Genomic DNA, 21,103 nt, shown 5'->3' on the forward strand with positions numbered 1-21,103 from the left:
GGACCGGGACCCAGCCTGGATCTCACATTTAGGATGGAAACTATGAGCACCCCCCCCACCCCCCCCCCCCCCGCCCAGAAAGCCCTGAACCACAGGACCCTCTCATCTGCAGGCACACCGCCTGCCCTCCAGCCCCTGCTCTAATCTATCTGCCTTCATCTCGGGGCCTATCTCAACGAAGTACTCATAGTTTCCATCCTAAATGTGAGATCCAGGCTGGGTCCCGGTCCAGGACTTAGGCTGTCACGATATGCACATCATTGAGCCAGCTCGCCCCCTACTCCAGACCAGAGATTCCAGCTGCCTGTATGTCACCTCTATCTCAGAAACAGCATGTCCAAAATTCAACTCCTAGGCTCTCTCTGAAACCTGCTCCTCACCAGTTTCCACGTCTCGGTGCTTCCAGACACTCTGCCAAAAGAACGACTGGGTAATCTTTCATCCTGTCCTTTTGCTCACAGCCACACTGGCTGAAGAGGAAATCCGGCCGGTTTCACCTCTAAGATTTATCAGGAATCTTATTACATTCCTTCTACGGCCCAAACCCAGCATCATTGTTGAGAGTCTTTTGCAGCGGTCTCCTGGAAGCTCTCCCTGCCTCCACCCTCGTCATTCCCCTCCCCCCGTCTGTTCTCCCCGGGGAACACCTGAACTACTTTTAAGACCATAACTCAGAGTTCCTCCTCTGTTCCAACCCTCCAAGGCCCCCAGAGCCCTCACCCCGGCGGCCCAGCTGCTCCCTGCAGACAGAGGGCGGACCCCCGCTCTCCCGAATGCTCTCGCGCGCCCCCACGACTTCGCAGACGCTGATCCCTTCCACACTCATCCCTTCCACACTCGCCCCACTGCCGGCCAGAAAGGGGCTCCCGCCCACGAACGCCCCAGGTTTTAGGGGCAGGGGCCTGGACTGCAGTGTATTCATCAGGAGACACCCCCCCCCCCCTTGGGGTTCGGGCTACACGGGTCCGGGACTCACACTCTCTCACCTGAGCCAGGTACGTTAGCCCGGCCGTCGCCATAGGACCCTGCGGGTTCAACCCGGCCAGGAGACGTGTGCCAAAGGCGGAGACGGGCGGGAAACCCCCACCGCAGCCGCGCTCACATCGAACCTCAGACCCGCACCTAGTCAGTACAGTCAAGACATCCTTCCGCCTCTTGAGTCCGGGATCCGAAACCCGGCTCCACGCGGAACAGGCGGGAAGTCCCGCCTCCCTGGCCGTTGCACGCTCCTGGAAACGCCTTCATTGGTCAGCGTGGCCCAGAAGCTGGCGCACAGTCTTCTGGGTAACCTAGTTCCTCTCACGCCAGGGATTGCTGCGAAGTCCGTCGGTGGCCATCAGCCCTCACACTGATGGCCAGGTGGTTCCTAGGAAAGGAGGAATTAGAAATACATGAAATTAGAGTCAGAAAAACCTAAGTTAACCTTAAAATAAAGCTGCCAGTTATTACCAACAAAAGATAGGTTTGGGGAATAAAAGAGAGTTGTAATCCAGGACGAACAAACTGTCGTAGGCAGTCGAGGAACAAAGGAGAGGTACCCAGTTTTATGCAGAAAAGGGGTAAGTTGGGAAGGCTGTCATAAATTAAAAGCCATTAGAATAAACTGGGAGTTTGAATTATAGTGGCTTCTCATTGGCTGAGCAGAGTGGGATAAGGAAAGTTTCCTATCCGTATGGGGGGTACGGAAAGTTTCCTATCCGTATCCATCTGCTAGGTCAAGTCTCTCTCTTCCTGTTCGGTCTGGAATTGACTAGGAGTGGTAGGGCCTCTGCTGAAACCTCCCGACATTTTTAATGAGGTTTTGGTTATTAATTTTCATACCAGTATGAACTTTAAAAGAATCCAATTTAACTTGGATTTCTCAACATAAATGGTGATGCAGGATTACAATGCATTCAAAGTGTTAAAAAACTGAGGCACGGGGCACCTGCGTGGCTCAGTCAGTTGAGCTTCCGGGTCTTGATTTGGACTCAGCTTATGGACTCCTGGTTTGTGGATTCCAGCCCCAAGCCGGGCTCCGTGCTGATGGCATGGAGCCTCCTTGGGATTCTCTCTGCTCATGCTCGCTTTCTCTCAAAATAATAAACTTCAAAAACAAAACAAAACACTGAGACATGACACAGTCCTGAACTTTTGTGGGGTTTTTTTTAAATATTTTTTTCTTTCTGAAAGACTGTTAAGACAAAAATCTTGGAGGGATTTTTAAGTAAGAGAAATCAAGTCACTAAGATTTGGAATAAAAAAAAATGTGAATTATATGCAAAAAAATACCCTTGTATGCTTCATTATTGGCTAAAAAGTAAATACATAAAATTAGATGACACAAACCTATCGTTGACAGTATTTGCTAACTTGCCATGATTGGTAGTGGTGTAAGGCAAAACCACTAAGAGATTGCGCTAAAATACTATTTGGGGGGTTAGTGGTGAGGTCAGGTGTTGATAATAATAGTTACAAGTGTAAAAATCCCAACACCGTTTTGGAATTCGAGAAGCTATTCATAAATGTCATAATTCAATATGTATAGAAGATGCAAAATTTATTTTAATATAAAAAGTTGGAGTAATTTTCCTAAAAGATTAATTCAAGTCATAAATTTAAAATAAGAAACAGTGTCTTATTGGCATAATGGCATAGAATTCAAGTTCAAAACTAGCAGAGTAAACTGTAAAGTTTGTAAAGAGGTGCTCACATATTTAGATTCCTCATGGAATCTATGGGCTATGGTGATGCTACAGAACATTGGAAAATGGCTGCCTAAAAAAATTATTCATGGGATAATACCAATTATCATACCAATACCAAATTGAACACCAGTTTTCATCTCTGCTCTTAATCATACACAGAAATTAATTTCAGATAAGGAAGGTTTAAGTGGTAATAAAAATATGTAACTTAAAAGATCATGGAAGAAAAAGAGCAGGAGTTTTCAAGCCAAATATAAAAATTATCAAAACATATACACAAACTATATGAAAACAACACACTTCGGGGCGCCTGGGTGGCGCAGTCGGTTAAGCGTCCGACTTCAGCCAGGTCACGATCTCGCGGTCCGTGAGTTCAAGCCCCGAGTCGGGCTCTGGGCTGATGGCTCAGAGCCTGGAGCCTGCTTCCGATTCTGTGTCTCCCTCTCTCTCTGCCCCTCCCCCCTTCATGCTCTGTCTCTCTCTGTCCCAAAAAATAAATAAAAAACGTTGAAAAAAAATTAAAAAAAAAAAACACTTCTATTATCAAAAAAACACACAAAAATTGAAATAACAAGAACACAAGTGAGAGGATATTGAGTCATCTATAATTTTTAAACACTTAACATATAACTAATAAATACATTTATTAAGCCCTCTACAAATTAATAAGAAAAATGTTTAAAGCCAGAAACTGCAAAACTCTTGCATACCACTTTAAATTAGAATTACAAAAGGCAAATAAAAATTTTTTTAAATAATCTTTGGCAATCAGGAGATGAAACATCAGATTGGTGAGACTCAGTAAGTCTGACAGTACTGACCCTGAAAACATTAGTAAATATCATAAACTATCATTGAGCATCTATTATAATTATTTTGGAGAAGAGTTTGGTATTATACATTACACTTAAACCTATGTCTATGCAAAAAAATTCTTCCTGTTGATATATGCACTGCATAAGCCAGTGAATAAACCAGAAAACATGGCAGTCACGTTAAGTAGCAGTGCTGTAATTGCCAAAAACACAGAGAAAGAAGCAAGCAAACACATGAAAACTTTCAAGAGGAGAATATAAAATTGAATTTTATTTATTCATCCCACAGACTACTACCCACAAGACCCACGAGTGTATGCTTTCAGCCCAGCGTGCATTCCTTTGTGCTCAGCTAGGTACAAAATGTCTTTCTCCCCACGTGGCCCACAGTCCAGCTTCCTGTCCCAACTTCAGCCATCCAGACCTTCTATGGATCCCAGGTAGCCTAACCTCCTCTTCCTTTTCAGTGTCACATGTGCTCTACATACACTAATAACATTTCTCTCCACCTACACTCATTCAAAGCCCAGCCTCATCTGTTCCCACCACATGCCAATGACTCTCCCATAAGATATCATTTGCTCCCAAGCTAATCTGTCAGCTTGTCTGAAATTCCTCTGTCTCCACCAAGAGTTATCAAAAAAGTCTGGGCCTGGAGAGGGAAGAAGAAGCACCAACCCTGACCTCTGCATCATCTGACTTCCTTTCCTGCTTTGACTCTGAACAGATATCATAACCACTTCCCCTTGGAAGCCTGTGCCACTAGCCAGCACTCTCTCCTCTCCCCACCACACACACCCATGGTGGTACAGTCCAACTTCTGTTGATAAAGACTGCCCCCATTAATCAGGTGCCCAAGCAAGATGCCCAGTCCTTGGAGAATACCCACCCCATCCTTTCCCCTAATGGCATCATCACCATGGTCTGAATATGCCCCCCTAGAAATCTGACATATTCCAGGGCACCTCGGTGGCTCAGTCAGTTGAGTGACCGACTCTTGATTTTAGCTCAGGTCATAACCCCAGGTCATGGGATTAAGCCCCGTGTCTGGCTCTGCACTGAGTGTGGAGCCTGTGTGGATTCTGTTTCTGCCTCTGCCCCTCTCTCCTGCTCTCTCTCTCTCTCTCTCTCTCTCTCTCTCTCTCAAATAATAATAATAACAATAATAATAACAAGGAGGAGGAGAAGGAGGAGACATATTCCATATTCCAGCCACCTACTTACAAAGATCTTCAAACTGAATCCCTCCTTTAAATTCCAGATGTGTTTCTAAAGGCCAACCTGACACCTCTACTCAGAGAGCCTGGAATATCTCAGACCCACTTTTAATACCACCTCTGAGAGTTAGTCCTACGCCTGACTTCCCCATCTCAGTTGACAATGTCTCCATTCTCTGTAGGTGCCAAAGCCAAAACCCAACAGTCATCCAGCTCCCAGAATCCAGAATCCAACCAACTTCCCCCATGACAACAGGCCCTTCTCTGGTCCATCCATCCTCAGCGGTGTTCCAGACTACTACAATTATCTCCTTCCTCACCCCAAAATCTCTCCTCCACTCTGAATTCCCAGACGGCCTGTTAATAGATTAGTCAGATCACCTCCCTTTCCTGTTCCAAATCTTCCATGGTTCCCCAAACCCTCAGAACAGATGCCCAACTGCCCAGCCAGCAGTTCTAGTCCTGAATCCTGCCCCCCTGCCCTCCGCATTCTCCCCATATATAAAGCAGACTTGCTGTTCCCTGAACACCCTCAACGCAGACTCACCTCCAAGCATTTGCAGACGCTGCCTCCCATCCCAGGCACAACCTTTGGGCTCACCTCGTGTTGGTTGCCAGAAATGTGGACTTTATCCTACAAGTCCTGGACTGGATTCAGGATTCAGGAATCTAGGCGGAGGAGAGCCCCCCAAGGCCCCCAGACCTAGAAGTGGGAGCCAGGAAGGTGAAGAGCCCACGAAACCACTCTCCTCAAACGGGGGAACCACACAGGCAGGGGCCTGGGTGCCAGAGGGCTTGGGGCACGACCCTCACCTGCGCTGACGCTGTGTGAGCTGGTCGACCCTGGTTAAAGGTTGCACTCCTGTAAGATGGTCCGCAGGACAGACGGGGGTGGGGGGTCCCTGGCTCCCACGAAGGAGCGCATGGGCCCCTGCGGTCTTGGGACAGCTCAGCTGAGCCCCGTGTCATGGATTTGGTGCAGACCAAGTTCTTTTTCATTACAGTGCAGCAGTGATGCCCCTTCAAGCTCTCCCTCCATGGCCTGCATCGGAAGCTGGAATCCACATCAGAGATAAAAGGCCAGAATTTCTCTGGATGTTTGAGGAAAATTGTCTTGATGACATGTTTTTCTTTTTTTTTAATTCTGCTTCATATCATGGATCTGTTTTTATTTCCAACTGTAGGTCAGTTTTGTTTTATTATATCATTGCAAAATGAAAATTGCAAAACAATTTTGCTTCCTAAAAGTCAGCCTTTCAAATGCATCCCTTCAAAAGGTTCTCTCTTCCTCACTAACAAATCTGTTCCTTTGGTTTTCATTTAACTTTGAACTGTTTTCTTATGTGAGTGCGCACAAACACGTAAACACATATACTTCTTTCTTACAGCAATAGAAAATTGTAGAAAATATTCCTGAGTGTATTAACACCCACTTGTTGACTTTTTACAATCAGTTACCAGTACAGCGGGTGGGTTGAGCCTTTCTTTATTCTTAAATTTTTTTTTTAACGTTTATTTATTTTTGAGACAGAGAGAGACAGAGCATGAACGGGGGAGGGTCAGAGAGAGGGAGACAGAATCTGAAACAGGCCCCAGGCTCTGAGCCGTCAGCACAGAGCCCGACGCGGGGCTCAAACTCACGGACCGCGAGATCATGACCTGAGCCGAAGTCGGCCGCTCAACCGACTGAGCCACCCAGGCACCCCTAGCCTTTCTTTATTCAACAAGTTATTTCTTGTTTGGTTTCCAGTTCCCTTTGCTTTGCTTTTGAATTTTGTTTTGGATTACTGCTTCAATTAATAAGTTCTTTCATGCTTAATAATATACTTTTATACTTTATTCTATGTGGGAAATGTGGGTTCCATTACATCCCGAGGGAATCGTGAAGATGATGACACATACTTTTATTTTCCCCTTGGTTCTGGAGTGTTATTGAAAGCCATGCTCCCTAGGTATTGATGTGATGGGTGTGTCCAGCTCAGGATGGAGGCTGGGATCCTGGAAAATGTCATTTTCCCTTTCCTTTCAATTTCACTTTGCTCTGTGGGCATGACCTCAGACCCATAGTCCATATTCTTTTTCTTCTTTTGTTTTGGGTTTTTTTTTTTTTTTTTTTTGGTGTTTATTTATTTTGAGAGAGAGAGCTTATGCAGGCAAGAGCAGGAGAAGGGCAGAGAGGCAAAATCCCAAACAGGCTTCGCACTACACTGCAGAGCCCAATGCGGGACTCGAACTCACAAACTGCAAGATCATGACCTGAGCCGAAATCAAGAGCCCGAAGCTCGACGGAATGAGCCACCCAGGTGCCCCTCCAAGGTCCGTATTCTTGTCGAACTAGTCTCAGTCAACCCCCTGGTACTCTTCTGCAAAAAGACACAATGGCAGGGGCACCTGGGTGGCTCAGTCAGTTAAGTGTCTGGCTTTGGCTCAGTTGTGATCTCAGGGTTCCTGAGTTTGAGCTCCACATCAGGGTCTGTCCTGACAGCTCAGAGCCTAGAGCCTGCTTCAAGGTTTTTTGTCTCCCTCTCTCTCTGCCCCTCCTCCGCTCCATCTCTCTCTCTCTCTCTCTCTCTCTCTCTCTCTCTCTCTCTCTCTTTCTCTCTCTCTCTCTCTCTTTCAAAAATAATATAAACATTAAAAAAAAAAGACACAATGGCAACATTTGGGTGGGACTATTCCCTGGATGAAGCTAAATGTAAATGTGACTCCTATTTGTGCAGAATGGGTGAGGCAGTTTTATTCAGCACCACCTGCCCCCTCAGTGGCTTCCAGGATACAAAGCTTTGCCCCAATTTCTCTGGGCAGATGGAGCTAAAAGTTAAATCTTTCTGTTCTGCCAAATTTACCCATTTGTTGTATTTATTCCAATACTTCCATGTGCTAATGAATGTGTTTGTATAATAAGTCCTTTTTTTTTTAATGTTTATTTTTGAGACACAGAGAGAGATGTGGTGTGAGTGGTGGAGGGGCAGAGAGAGAGGTCGACACAGAATCCCAGGCAAGTTCCAGGCTCCAAGCTGTCAGCACACAGAGCCCAACACCGGGCTCGAACTCACGAGCCCAGTGATCACGATCTGAGGCAAAGTTGGACGCTCAGCCGACTGAGCCACCCAGGAGCCCCTGTATAGTAAGTCTTAAAATCAGGGTTGTGTTCTCTTCTAACTTTGTTCTTTTTCAAAGTTCTTTTGGTCATCTTTTGTCCTTTGCATTTACATATAAATTTTAGAATCTGCTTGTTGATTTCTACCAAAACAAATATACCAGGATTTTAATATGGATTGCATTTCATCTATAGGCTCACTCTGAGAGAGGAAGATTTTTTTTTTGTCTTCAATTTAAAAAATGTTTAATGTTTATTTATTTTTGAGAGAGAGAGAGACAGGGTGTGAGGCAGGGAGGGGCAGAAAGAGAGGGAGTCACAGAATCTGAAGCAGGCTCGAAGCTCTGAGCTGTCAGCACAGAGCCCGACGTGGGGCTTGAACCCACTAACTGTGAGATCATGACCTGAGCCGAAGTCGGACTCTTTAACCTACTGAGCCACCCAGGCGCTCCTGTGATGAATTTTTTTAAGGGAAGAGGATTTTTATTTTATTTTATTTTATTTTATTTTATTTTATTTTTTATTTATTTATTTGAGAGAGAGGGTGCAAATGAACGAGGAGCAGAGAGAGGGAGAGAGAGAGAGAATCCCTCCAGGGACACAGAGAGAGAGAGAAAGAGAGAGAAGCAGAGCTCACCTAAAGCAGGCCTCAAACTCACGGACCATGAGATCATGACCTGTGCCAAAGTCAAATGCTTAACCAACTGAGCCACCCAGTTGCCTTAGAGAGAGCAGTATCTTTGAGACAGAGAGAGACAGAGCATGAACGAGGGAGGGGCAGAGAGAGAGGGAGACACAGAATCGGAAATAGGCTCCAGGCTCTGAGCGGTCAGCACAGAGCCTGACACGGGGCTCGAACTCACGGACCGTGAGATCATGACCTGAGCCGAAGTCAGATGCTTAACCGACTGAGCCACCCAGGCGCCCCGAGAGTAATATCTTAATAGGATGTTTCCCACCCATAAATATGGTATATCTCTCCTTTTATTCCGGTCTTGAGTAGCTTAACTCCAAGCCAAAATCCTATGTGTGATTTTCCAGGCCAAATTACAGGCAGTTAGAGAGACTTCACCCAGAAAGCCTCACAGGAGAAAGCTGCCCTCCCTACAGCAGGTGCATACTCAGTTCACTGCAGGCTCTGGACAGAGTTGCAGTCAAGGCATAGTTCTCTCTGCACCCCCAGCCATGCTCTTGTGTATATCTGCATTCCTAGCCTAGGCACCTCCATTCAGAGGCCTTTTTATATGTGCGAGGAAAGACAGGACTCCACTGAGATACTGTTCAGGCATCTCTACCAAAACTCCCTTATGTGGGGGCGGGGGGGGTGAAGACCCTTTACCCACTCTGACTTACTAGTCAGCACTCCTAGTACTCCTAGCCCATACCCTCTTCCTCCTCCATCCACGGGGTCTGTTAAATAGCAGGAGTCTTTATTTTATTTTATTTTATTTTTTAATTTTTTTCAACATTTTTATTTATTTTTGGGACAGACAGAGATAGAGCATGAACGGGGGAGGGGCAGAGAGAGAGGGAGACACAGAATCGGAAACAGGCTCCAGGCTCCGAGCCATCAGCCCAGAGCTTGACGCAGGGCTCGAACTCACGGATTGCGAGATCGTGACCTGGCTGAAGTCGGACGCTTAACCGACTGTGCCACCCAGGTGCCCCAGGAGTCTTTATTTTAAAAAAAAATTAACATTTTTATTTATTTTTGACAGAGAGAGACAGAGCACGAGTGGAGGAGAGAGGAAGAGAGAGGAAAGGAGGGAGGGAGGGAGAGAGAAGGAGAGAGAGAGAGAGAGAGAGAGAGAAAGAATGAATCCCAAGTAGGCTCCATGCTGTCAGTGCAGAGCCCCACCTGGGGCTCGAACTCTCGAAACCACAAGATCATGACCACAGCCAAAACCAAGAGTCGGACACTCAACCGACTGAGCCACCCAGGTGCCCCAACAGCAGGAGTCTTGTTCAGGGCTCCCTGGCAGTGAGATCCCCTGTCTGCACTAGTCACCTGACCCTCACCGGGTGCAGTTCTGGGAAGTAAAATGAGACATGGAAGGAGCCTGCCCCTTCTTTCTGTTCCTGGCCTCTTTTTTATTACCGCAGGATGTGAATAAACCCTGAATTGTTACTTTTTGTTTGTTTTCCTCCCTATCCTACTTGACCATCTCTGAGAAGTTACACATCTTCTTTCTTTCTTTCTTTTTTTTTAATTTTTTTCAACGTTTTTTATTTATTTTTGGGACAGACAGAGACAGAGCATGAACAGGGGAGGGGCAGAGAGAGAGGGAGACACAGAATTGGAAACAGGCTCCAGGCTCCGAGCCATCAGCCCAGAGCCCGATGCGGGGCTTGAACTCATGGACCTCAAGATCATGACCTGAGCGGAAGTTGGACACTTAACAGACTGAGCCACCCAGGTGCCCTACACACCTTATTTCTAAGTATTTGTATATCTGATGCTATTAGAGACTGCAGTGCTTTTTAAATTTTTTTTTTTTCTCCAACGTTTATTTATTTTGGGGACAGAGAGAGACAGAGCATGAACGGGGGAGGGGCAGAGAGAGAGGGAGACACAGAATCAGAAACAGGCTCCAGGCTCCAAGCCATCAGCCCAGAGTCCGACGCGGGGCTCGAACTCACAGACCGCGAGATCGTGACCTGGCTGAAGTCGGACGCTTAACCGACTGCGCCACCCAGGCGCCCCCTATTAAGCACTTTTAATAGCTTTCAGTCATTTCCACAATCCCAAATATTTTTTAGTTATTTGGGGATTAATTACAGTTAGTCTCTGCTCCCCAGCAGACACTGTCACTGCACTTACAGGTGAAATGACTATCACTTCCCAGCAAGCGCATGAGGTCATAGACCAAGCCTTTATCTCTGGCATATATGTCCTATTAAGATACTTCACATACGGTGCCGCGGCCGTCCTTGTCCCGGGAGCAAACCTAAATCGGGTAAATAGCTCTTCTTTTCAGGTAAGTATCAGATTCTTAGAAAATATTTATCTTAGGAAATCCAGGATCATTCTTCAAAAATTTGGCTGAGTTGGTAAGGGGGGGAAGTCTTAGGTAGATGATAGCTATACAGACACATAGATAAATGATAGAAATAGGAGGGGTGCCTGGGTGGTTCTGTGGGTTAAGCATCTGACTTCGGCTTAGGTCACGATCTTGCAGCTCATGGGTTTGAGCCCCAGATCCAGCTCTGTGCTGACAGTTCAGAGCCTGGAGCCTGCTTCAGATTCTGTGTCTCCGTCTCTCTCTCTACTCCCTCCCCTACTTGTGCTCTCTCTCTCTCTCTCTCTCTCTCTCAAAAATAAATAATTAAACATTTATAAAAACGATAGAAATATGATAGACAAAAAGATGATCTATGATAGATAGATAGATAGATAGATAGATAGATAGATAGATAGATAGATAGTAGATAGGGTACATAAGACCAAACACAGACCAACAGGAAAGACATTTGCTGAGGAAACCAGAGGCACATCACCAGTCTTGTCAAACTGCCTCAGGGCCACCTGCCATCTCCCCTCTCTCCCTGGTTATATTGTTTTGAAACTTCTCTCACTTGCTTCTCACTAAACCCAGTGACCAGAACAGCATTCCCTCTAAGGGTTTTTTTTTGTTTTGTTTTGTTTTTTAACATTTATTTATTTTTGAGACAGAGAGAGACACAGCATGAACGGGGGAGGGGCAGAGAGAGAGGGAGACACAGAATCAGAAGCAGGCTCCAGGCTCTGAGCCATCAGCCCAGAGCCCGACGCGGGGCTCGAACCCACGGACCGGGAGAACGTGACCTGAGCTGAAGTCGGACGCTTAACCGATCGAGCCACCCAGGCGCCCCCCTCTAAAGGTTTTAAGATACAGAACTGTGAGTAACAAAGTAAAGAAGACAGGCTCCCACTCCGAGTGGATACCTCGTGTCTTGTGTGATATCCGCCGCTAGTGTGTGCATGTGCGTGTGGTTGTGCGCTTTGTTTGAGCAGGGGCGTGGTGTGCTAAATGGAGTGTTCGATGGCGTCTCTAAATCTGTATCATCAGTGGAAGATTGTGAACCATATCTCTCTTTGAGGCAGGGAAATCTGTGCAGAAGGTGCAAATACTGTGTAAAGATGACTAGGGCAGAAAGATTGTGGGGATGTGAAAAAAGAATAATTAGGACTTTAAATCTCAAAATGTAAATGTTATCCTGCCATTTAAACAGATTTTTCAAGCACCTTAATTGTCCTTTTGTCATGCTAATCTGACACTCTTTACACACACACACACACACACCCCCCCCAAGGGCTACCCTTGTGGATTGACCCATTCTTGTATCTCCCTCCCCTCCCCCCCCCCCCCCCCCCCGTAAAATCTCTTAGCTATAGTATGGTTGCACCCATATATATGTCCCATTTAAAAGATACTTCTTTTTTGGGGCGCCTGGGTGGCTCTGTCGGTTGGGCGTCCGACTTCAGCTCGGGTCATCATCTTGGGGCTCGTGGGTTCCAGCCCCACATTGAGTTCTGTGCTGACAGCTCAGAGCCTGGAGCCTGCTTCAGGTTCTGTGTCTCCCTCTCTCTCTGCCCCTCCCCCGCTCACACTCTGTCTCTGTCTCTCTCAAAAATAAATAAATGTTAAAAAAAAATTTTTTTAAGATACTTCTTTTTCAAGCAAAAAAAAGAAAAAAAAATTCTGACCAGATACGCCATTAGAAGAGCAGGAGACCTTAATTTAGACCCTCCCTATGATTGGAGTGTCCACAGAACCCCTATGGTTGGGGGAAATTACGAGTCTTTATTGCTTTCAAATCCCTGAGGGTCTTCAGGGGCCGGAGGGATCTATTATAACTCAGCAATGTCATAATGGTCAGGTTCTCTGTTTTGTGCACACATTTGAAACTCCCACAGTACATTTAATTGACACATGTTTTTACTATTTCACTTCATTTTGTGATTCTTTTTGAATATGAGTCCTGTTTGTCTCCTTTATCCCTGCACTTGCCCTTATATGAAACTATGTTCACTACACTAGTGATTTCCTGTGTTTTCCATTTCAACCTTAAATGGTGTCATGCAACTATAGTTTTCATATGAATATTTTGAACAAATCCATGTGTATAAAATTAAATATTCACTTTGATACACCAGCTCCCTCCTCCCTCCCATACTCCTCAACACTTAGAAAGAACATTACTACCGGTTCGTGAAACTCCTTCCAGATCCTCATTTGTATGGACATAATCACTGAGGTCTCTGAGGATGACCCCCTGACTGGCCTTGTGCCAATTCCTTCTTTCAATGGGACATCAGTGGGACACACACGATCGCTAGATCAGAAGTCCCCAATCGGTTGCTACATTTGTTCATTCAGTTTCCTTCCCCCAAACGCTAATGACTTTAATTACATAATGTATTTATTATGGGGAAGGCAACTGAAATAAGATTATTAAAACAAATTAGACCTTAATTCCCTTGATCCAAAAGAAATTGCTCTGGGAAAAATAACTTTTTAGCTTCTTAAAAAAAAAAAAGAAGACTGCTTTTGAGGTAAAGGGTGTGAGTCAAACTAGATAAGGTGAAAGAAAGTATGAAAAGTTTTTCTGATTTTCCAGCACCTTAAAGAACTCCAATTCTTAGATCATATTTAATTAATTATGGGTTGTGATAGGAACGAAAAGTAAAATTTTGGATCAGAGAAAAATGATTTTGACAAATTGATATATATTAGAGCTGAAAATAATAGATCGTCCTTTTCAGTTTCATTAGCATTCTTATGATCATGTATGAGACGAACATATTTTGTGTCTGAATGCGCCTGTCAAGGATTGCCTGTTTATATACATTGCAATCAATTGCTTTTGGTCTTAGTAGTCTAACTAGTATTGTTACTGGCTTATGGTTGATATTTCCTCTTACATGCTTTAATTAAATATTCCTGTGCTTAATTTTAATTTGCTTAATATCTTCTAATATTTTATTTTATTATTATAAAATTAAAATGCCATCTGCTTGGACTATGTACTGTGATGATTTCCCAACCTGTACTATAAAAATACATTCCAGTATTTTTACCTAAAGGATTTGTCATTCTTTACATTAAAAAAAATTTTTTTTAATGTTTATTTCATTTTTGAGAGAGAGAGAGAGAGAGAGACAGAGCGTGAGCAGGGGAGGGGCAAAGAGGGAGGGAGACACAGAACTTGAAGCAGGATCCAGGCTCTGAGCTGTCGGAACAGAGCCTGATATGGGGCTAGAACTCATGTATGGCGAGATCATGACCTGAGCCGAAGTTGAATGCTTAAACAACTGAGCCACCCAGGCGCCCCTGTCATTCTTTACATCTTAAATATATAAAAGAATTAAATACATTATTTACAAATTAAATATTTAGTTCTAATTGTGAGGTCAAAATACCTCTATTTCGGGGCACCTGGGTGGCTCAGTCGGTTAAGCGTCCGACTTCAGCTCAGGGCACGATCTCGCGGTCCATGACTTCGAGCCCCGCGTCGGGCTCTGGGCTGATGGCTCAGAGCCTGGAGCCTGCTTCCGATTCTGTGTCTCCCTCTCTCTCTGCCCCTCCCCCGTTCATGTTCTGTCTCTCTCTCTCTCTCTCTCTGTCTCAAAAATAAATAAAACGTTAAAAAAATTTTTTTTAAAAATACCTCTATTTCTATTTCCAGATAAGTTAATATCATGTAATAAATGTATAATTTCCCCAGAAATGGATTATATTTATCAGGAAAAATACATGTATATCCATATTTATGTATTTACTTATTATGCCTCCTGTTTTGTGCCATGTTTTGACTTTTGCTTTTTGGCATAAAGCATTTGTAGGTATCCACCACCTTCATTCTCCTCTCATTTTTATTTATTTTTATATTGGGTAACAACTTGAGAAATGTTAGAAATATTCCCAGTAAGATTGGAACCATAGCGTAACATTGCAAAGTATCTTTATGACTATTGTCTTGGGCTACCACTTCTCTCTGATATTACTTATTTCTTCATATTTTAATAGAGTTTTAAATTTTGCTTCTATGTTTTTAGTTACGTAATATTGATGTAACTTTGCCAAATTTTAATATATAGATTTTTTTGTAACCTATCAATACCAATGGACTTTGCCAATAAATGATCGTGGACAGGGCTTTAAGATAATTTTGCAGGTATTTTTGCATTGTTTGTATCCCTCAGGGATTTTATCAGTGGAAATTTTTATAGAAATAACTCGTCATACACGTACAGTTGTAAGAAATAATACAGAGAGATCAGGTACACTTTACTGTTTCCTCCAATGGTAGCATTTTGCATAACAATGGTAGTATGCTCTGATCTTATTCAGATTTCACTTTTTTTACTCAGGTGATTCGTGTGTGCATGCATGTGTGTATGTGTGTGTGTCTCTGGGATTTAAAGCCATTTGAAAGCTTTTTCTTTGTCTGGTTCGGCCACAAGTCCAACACACAATAAAGCTCACTTTTTCTTTCATTTTGCCTCTCATTTTATGGATTTTTATTATTTTATTAATATTATTATGTATTAATAATATTAATAATAACATTAATTATATTAATGTTTATTTATTTTTGAGAGAGAGCATGAGTGGGGGAGGGGCAGAGAGAGAGGGAGACACAGAATCCGAAGCAGGCCCCAGGCTCTTAGCTGTTAACAAAGAGCCTGCTGAGGGGCTTGACCTCGTGAGCCATGATATTGTGACCTGAGCTGAAATCGGAGGCCCAACCACCTGAGCCACCCAGGTGCCCCTCATTTTATGGATTTTTAGATAATCATTTTGATTTGACATTGAATAAAAACAATGTAAAAATATTTAAATTTGTACATGAAGTGTAAGATAAAATGCAGGACACTTTCATAAGCTTTCATTTCTGCTTCTCCACCCTGTTTACATTCTTCCTTTATTTAAAATTTCCTACTTGGTTGAAAAAATATAGCATACTTTGCACACTGTTCTGAACTATGACTTTTTCCCTTAAGAATATATCCTGGAGAAAACTCCATAGAATCAGTTCTGCCTTTTATTTTATTTTTTTTAATTTTTAAAAGTGTTTTTATTACTGGGGTCCCTGGGTGGCTCAGTCGGTTAGGCGTCTGACTTCGGCTCGGGTCATGATCTCACAGTTTGTGAGTTCAAGCCCCATGTCCGGCTCTGTGTTGATGGTTCAGAGCCTGGAGCCTACTTCGGAGTCTGTGTCTACCTCTCTCTCTCTCTGCCTCTCCCCTGCTCCCGCGCTCTCTCTCTCTCTCTCTTAAAAAATTTGTTCATTTGTGCTCACTCGGCAGAGTTTTCTTTCTCTTTCTATTTTAATGGATTTTATTTTTTCATTGAAATGTGTCTGACATATGACATTGTGCAAGTTAATGTGTGTGACATGTTAATTTGATACATTTGTATATTGTAATGTGATTGCCACTGTAGTGGTAATGGGCACCTCTATCGTGTTGCACCATTATTCTTTCATTTTAGTCATTAGAATAATTAAGTTAGAATCTCTTAGCAAGTTTGATGATTACAAGAGGCTATTTCTAATCTAGTTCATCAGTTAATTGCATGCTGATGCACGCACACACACATACACACAAAGCATAAAATGTTAATACCTACTTAAAGTGAGAAATAAGTTTTAGGATAAATGATGAAAAGTACTCTGCATAGTGTTGGCAAGGCATTTATTGCTACTGTTTTTGCTTTCATTCTTCTGACTTCAATTAAGATCCATCCCTAGATATTGATGCAATAGGTGTTGGCACATTGGAATTGGGGAATATCTTCCTCACTCAGACTGCAGATGGGATCCTAGGAAATTCATCCCTCCTTGGTCTTTATACCTTCTCTTTGCTCACTGGACACAAATTGAGACCCACAGACCTGATTTTCAACCAGCTGGTCCTAGCCAACTCCATCATCCTTTTCTCCAAAGGGATCCCTCAAACAGTGTTGGCTTTTGGATCCCAAAATTTCCTGGGTGCTGCTGCATATAAACTTGTATTTTATTATTACAGAGTGAGCACAGGGGTTTCCTCCAGCACTATATGTCTCCTCAATGACTTCCAAGGTCTTAAGCTGAACCCTAGTATGTGTAGGTGGATGGAGCTCAAGATTAGATCCCCAAAGTTCCTTGGCTTCTGCTGTTTCCTCTGCTGGACCCTACATCTCTGGATAAATTCATTTATTCCTCTAATAGTAAACGGTCCATCCAATAACAAAAACCTTAGTGTGACAAGAAATGGATAAAGTTCCTGGAATGGGGTAGGGAGATTTAACATATTATTTGCAGTCATATATTTTTATATGGGTTTGAGCTTCATGGTCTGGGTCAGTGGCTCCATGGTCTTTGTCCTGCTCAAGCACAAGCAGCAAGCCCAACACATTCACAGCAACAGCCTTTCCCCCAGATCTTCCCACGAGGCCAGAGCCACACACACCATCTTGGTCCTGGTGAGTTTCTTGGTTACCTTTTATTCAATCTATGCTATTTTAACTGTTTGGATGACTCTGGTTGCAAATCCAGGCCAGTGGATGGTGAACAGCACTGGGTTTGTCTCCTCGTGTTTTCCAGCGTTCAGCCCCTTTGTGCTCATGGTCAGTGACACTCGAGTCTCTCAATTCTGCTTTGTCTGTAGGGCAAGGTGAATTGTTGTCCCAATCTGGCTTCAGTGCTATGAGATTTCTAATGGGATTTAATCATTTATTTGCACATTTGTTAACCTTGGGGTGCCTGGGTGGCTCAGTCGGTTAAGCGTGCAACTTTGGCTCAAGTCATGATCTCACAGTCCGTGAGTTCGAGCCCCGCATTGGGCTCTGTGCTGATGCTCTGAGCCTGGAGCCTGCTTCTCAGATTCTGTGTCTCCCTGTCTCTCTGCCCCTCCCCTGCTTGAGCTCTGTCTCTCACTCTCTCTCTCAAAAAAAAAAAAAAAAAACACATTAAAAAATATATAAACATTTGTTAGCATTTTATTAACTATTGTGCGACAGACAATGTCATGGCAAACAAGGCCAGTAATAGCCAGTGGTCTTATAATAGAGGTAAAAATGAACATCACATACTTAAGTATACAAATATTACTCTCTCTGTTTTAGGATCTTCAGAGAAGTGCAGAGAATTTTGAAATAGTGTAAATGGAGGACATTTCTAAGTTTAAGGAATTTGGGGAAATCTCTCACCTTGGGTCCTATGAAAATACATGGAAGTATTTAAACATTCTTTAAAGTATTCTTTAAACATATTTTGGAAACATAATTGGGTCCAGTCCAGTTCTTTCTTACAGAAAGAAAATCACCTGAAAAGATCCCGTGGAGCCTCAAAGGACTGGGAGAAATCCTGTGTGTTTAGATTGTCAAGTGGTGAGGAGAGAAGCAGACTATGAAGTAAGAAAGGATGGTGACGGAGGTTTCAGAGTGAGCATGTAGCACAGGCCAAGAAAGCCAAACATTTGTTTTTTAAAAAATGCCAGGTCAGGGGCGCCTGGGTGGCTCAGTCGGTTAAGCGTCCGACTTCAGCTCAGGTCATGATCTCGCGGTCTGTGAGTTCAAGCCCCGCATCGGGCTCTGTGCTGACTGCTCAGAGCCTGGAGCCTGTTTCGGATTCTGTGTCTCCCTCTCTCTCTGACCCTCCCCTGTTCACGCTCTGTCTCTCTCTGTCTCAAAAATAAATAAATGTTAAAAAAAATTTTTTAATAAAAAATAAAAAATAAATAAAAAAATAAAAATAAAAAATGACAGGTCAGTTAAGGTGTTCAAACATGGTAAAAATGTCAGTTCTCCTTATTTGAAATTATTAATACGTTATTTAATTTTAAATTTAATAGTTCTTTAAATAGTATTACAGTTTAAATTGCATCAAAAAGAATAAAATACCTAAGAATAAATTTAACCGAGGAGGTGAAAGACCTGTGCACTGAAATCTATATGACGACGATGAAAAGAAATTGATGGAAGAAATTGCCATGTATCTATTGATATACTTACTGTCTCTTACTTAAAATCATTTTATGGTGGCATCTGGATGGCTTGGTGGGTTAAGTGTCTAACTTTGCCTCAGGTCATGATCTCACAGTTCTCATGGGCTCGAGCCCTGCATCGGGCTCTGTGCTGATGGAACAGAGCCTGCTTGGGATTCTCTCTGTTCCCCTTTCTCTCTGTCCCTTCCACTCTCTCTCTCTCCCTCTCAAATAAACCTTTATAAATAAATAAATAAATAAATAAATAAATAAATAAATAAAATCATTTTATTTTCCGTGTGATTCCCAGTTCTTCCCTGTCTCCTTTCTCTTACTGTTTTGCTTTTTTGTTCTAGTTCTATCATCTATTTTTATTACACTAGTGATTTCATGAATTTAATTTTGTAAGTGACAAATTAAAATGATATTTCTATGACTATTTTGAATTGACGCATATATATATATACACAGTGAAAGTGAATATTCCTACTGACACACTACTCTGCTTCCCCCGCCCCCTCCCCTGAATCCAGGGAAGGAACGCTATCTACAATAGATGAAGACTCTTCCCAGAAGATTATAATTTAACTACAAATATTGTGCAAGGTCTCTCTTAACTCCCCTCTGCTTGACCTCCTGCTGAGCAAAATTTTTCTCTGAATTCCCCTTGTGGAATTGACTAATCAGTATCCATGGATCACATAGTCTCTGCCAGTGGGGCCAAATACTCCCACCTCCAGCAGCTTCTACTGAGGAAGTAACTGTGGCCCTGAGTCTTTCTTCTTTTTCCCAACCCTCTCCTCACACATCACATCAAAGCTGTGATGGTCAGTCAGTGCTCGCTCAGCCAATAGGGGAAGGGGCAAGGGAAGAATCAAGGAAATCGAGGACCACATGAAAGGAATGGAGTCAATTGTGAGAATTTAGGGGGTCAGAGGTGGTCATAGGATTAAGTGTTGACTTCTCTTTTTTATCAGTGGCTATCCTTGGCCAACAACAGCCAAGTATATCACCCCGGGCTTGGGAATTATGTTCTGGGTTTGGGACTTTTGTGCAGGCTGGACGCCAGAACTGGGTCCTTAAGAAAAGAAAGGGGCAGATGGAGGGGGGCGCCTGGGTGGCTCAGTCAGTTAAGTGTCCGACTCCAGCTCAGGTCATGATCTCACAGTTTGTGGGTTCGAGCCCTGCATCAGACTCTGCACTGACAGCTCAGAGCCTGGAGGCTGCTTCGGATTCTGTGTTTCCCTCTCTCTCTCTCTCTGCCCCTCCCCTGCTTGTGCTCTCTCTCTCTCTCTCTCTTTCAAAAATAAATAAACATTTTTTAAAAAGAAGAAGAAAGGAAAGGGGCAGATGGAGAACGTGTGAGGTAGAAAGACGTATATTCAGGATATCTGACATTCTCTCCACTGACCTTCAGGAGTCAGGCTGGTTTTGAATTCTTTCATATGGTGTCACTTCACAGTTGATGACTGTAATTGGGTGTCTAGTCAACAATGAAACTATGTATCTCTGGCAATGCAATGCAAACCACTTTTGTAGTCCTGAAGTTCCTTTCCAAGCCTCAGAAATTCAGCTCTTTCCCATTTGGCATATTTCTTTCTATCTGTTTTTGTTTTGTTTTGTTTTTTTAGTGTTTATTTTTTAGAGAGAGAGACGAAGACAAGAGTGTGAGTGGGGAAGAAGCAGAGAGAGACAACACAGAGCCCGATGCGGGGCTGGAACTCACAAATCACGAGATCATGACCTGAGCCAAAGTCAGGCACTTAACAGGCTGAGCCACCCCGGCGCCCCTCATTCAGCATGTTTCTAACGCTAGGAACTCAAGTACCCGACAGGAAATGGAATCACTGTCTATAGAGGAAGTTGGCCTGATGATAGAAGTTCATCCTTGTCTGTGACTTCACTTTATAAAAGAATCTCCCTGGGGCGCCTGGGTGGCGCAGTCGGTTAAGCGTCCGACTTCAGCCAGGTCACGATCTCGCGGTCTGTGAGTTCGAGCCCCACGTCGGGCTCTGGGCTGATGGCTCAGAGCCTGGAGCCTGTTTCCGATTCTGTGTCTCCCTCTCTCTCTGCCCCTCCCCCGTTCATGCTCTGTCTCTCTCTGTCCCAAAAATAAATAAACGTTGAAAAAAAAAAAATTCTATGTGTTTTCACTCATTTAATCCTCATTCTTACTTTGTAATCCTCACAGAGCCGAGGTACTCAAACCATGTCATTTCAAAATGACTTAGGCAACTTGCTGTCAACACAAATGCTTAGATCCTTTCTTCACTCAATGGCCTAGGGGCTTCTGCGTTCTTTCCTACTTCTTCAGTGATTCTGATGTGTCCCTA

The 21,103-nt window shown here is 43.5% G+C and overlaps 2 protein-coding genes and 1 long non-coding RNA gene across 4 annotated transcripts in view; 2 read left to right on the forward strand and 1 right to left on the reverse strand.

Annotated features, from left to right (window-relative positions):
* The window catches only part of LOC121023457 (zinc finger protein 304-like), a 498,588-nt gene that overhangs the window by 344,246 nt on the left and 133,239 nt on the right, over positions 1-21,103 (reverse strand). The gene's annotated exons all lie outside the window — the stretch shown is intronic.
* On the forward strand, positions 3,799-5,828 carry LOC121023503 (uncharacterized). The gene is made up of 2 exons (XR_005787438.1): positions 3,799-3,942; positions 5,724-5,828. It is a non-coding gene; the product is annotated as an uncharacterized LOC121023503 (long non-coding RNA).
* On the forward strand, positions 15,652-17,463 carry VN1R1 (vomeronasal 1 receptor 1). Its single transcript, XM_040465182.1, is given in 2 exon segments — positions 15,652-15,658; positions 16,556-17,463. Coding segments are annotated over 2 exon segments (915 nt in total).

This window comes from Herpailurus yagouaroundi, unplaced genomic scaffold (genome assembly GCF_014898765.1).
Source record: "Herpailurus yagouaroundi ecotype Mexico unplaced genomic scaffold, PumYag 557, whole genome shotgun sequence".
Taxonomy (NCBI): Eukaryota; Metazoa; Chordata; class Mammalia; order Carnivora; family Felidae; genus Herpailurus; species Herpailurus yagouaroundi.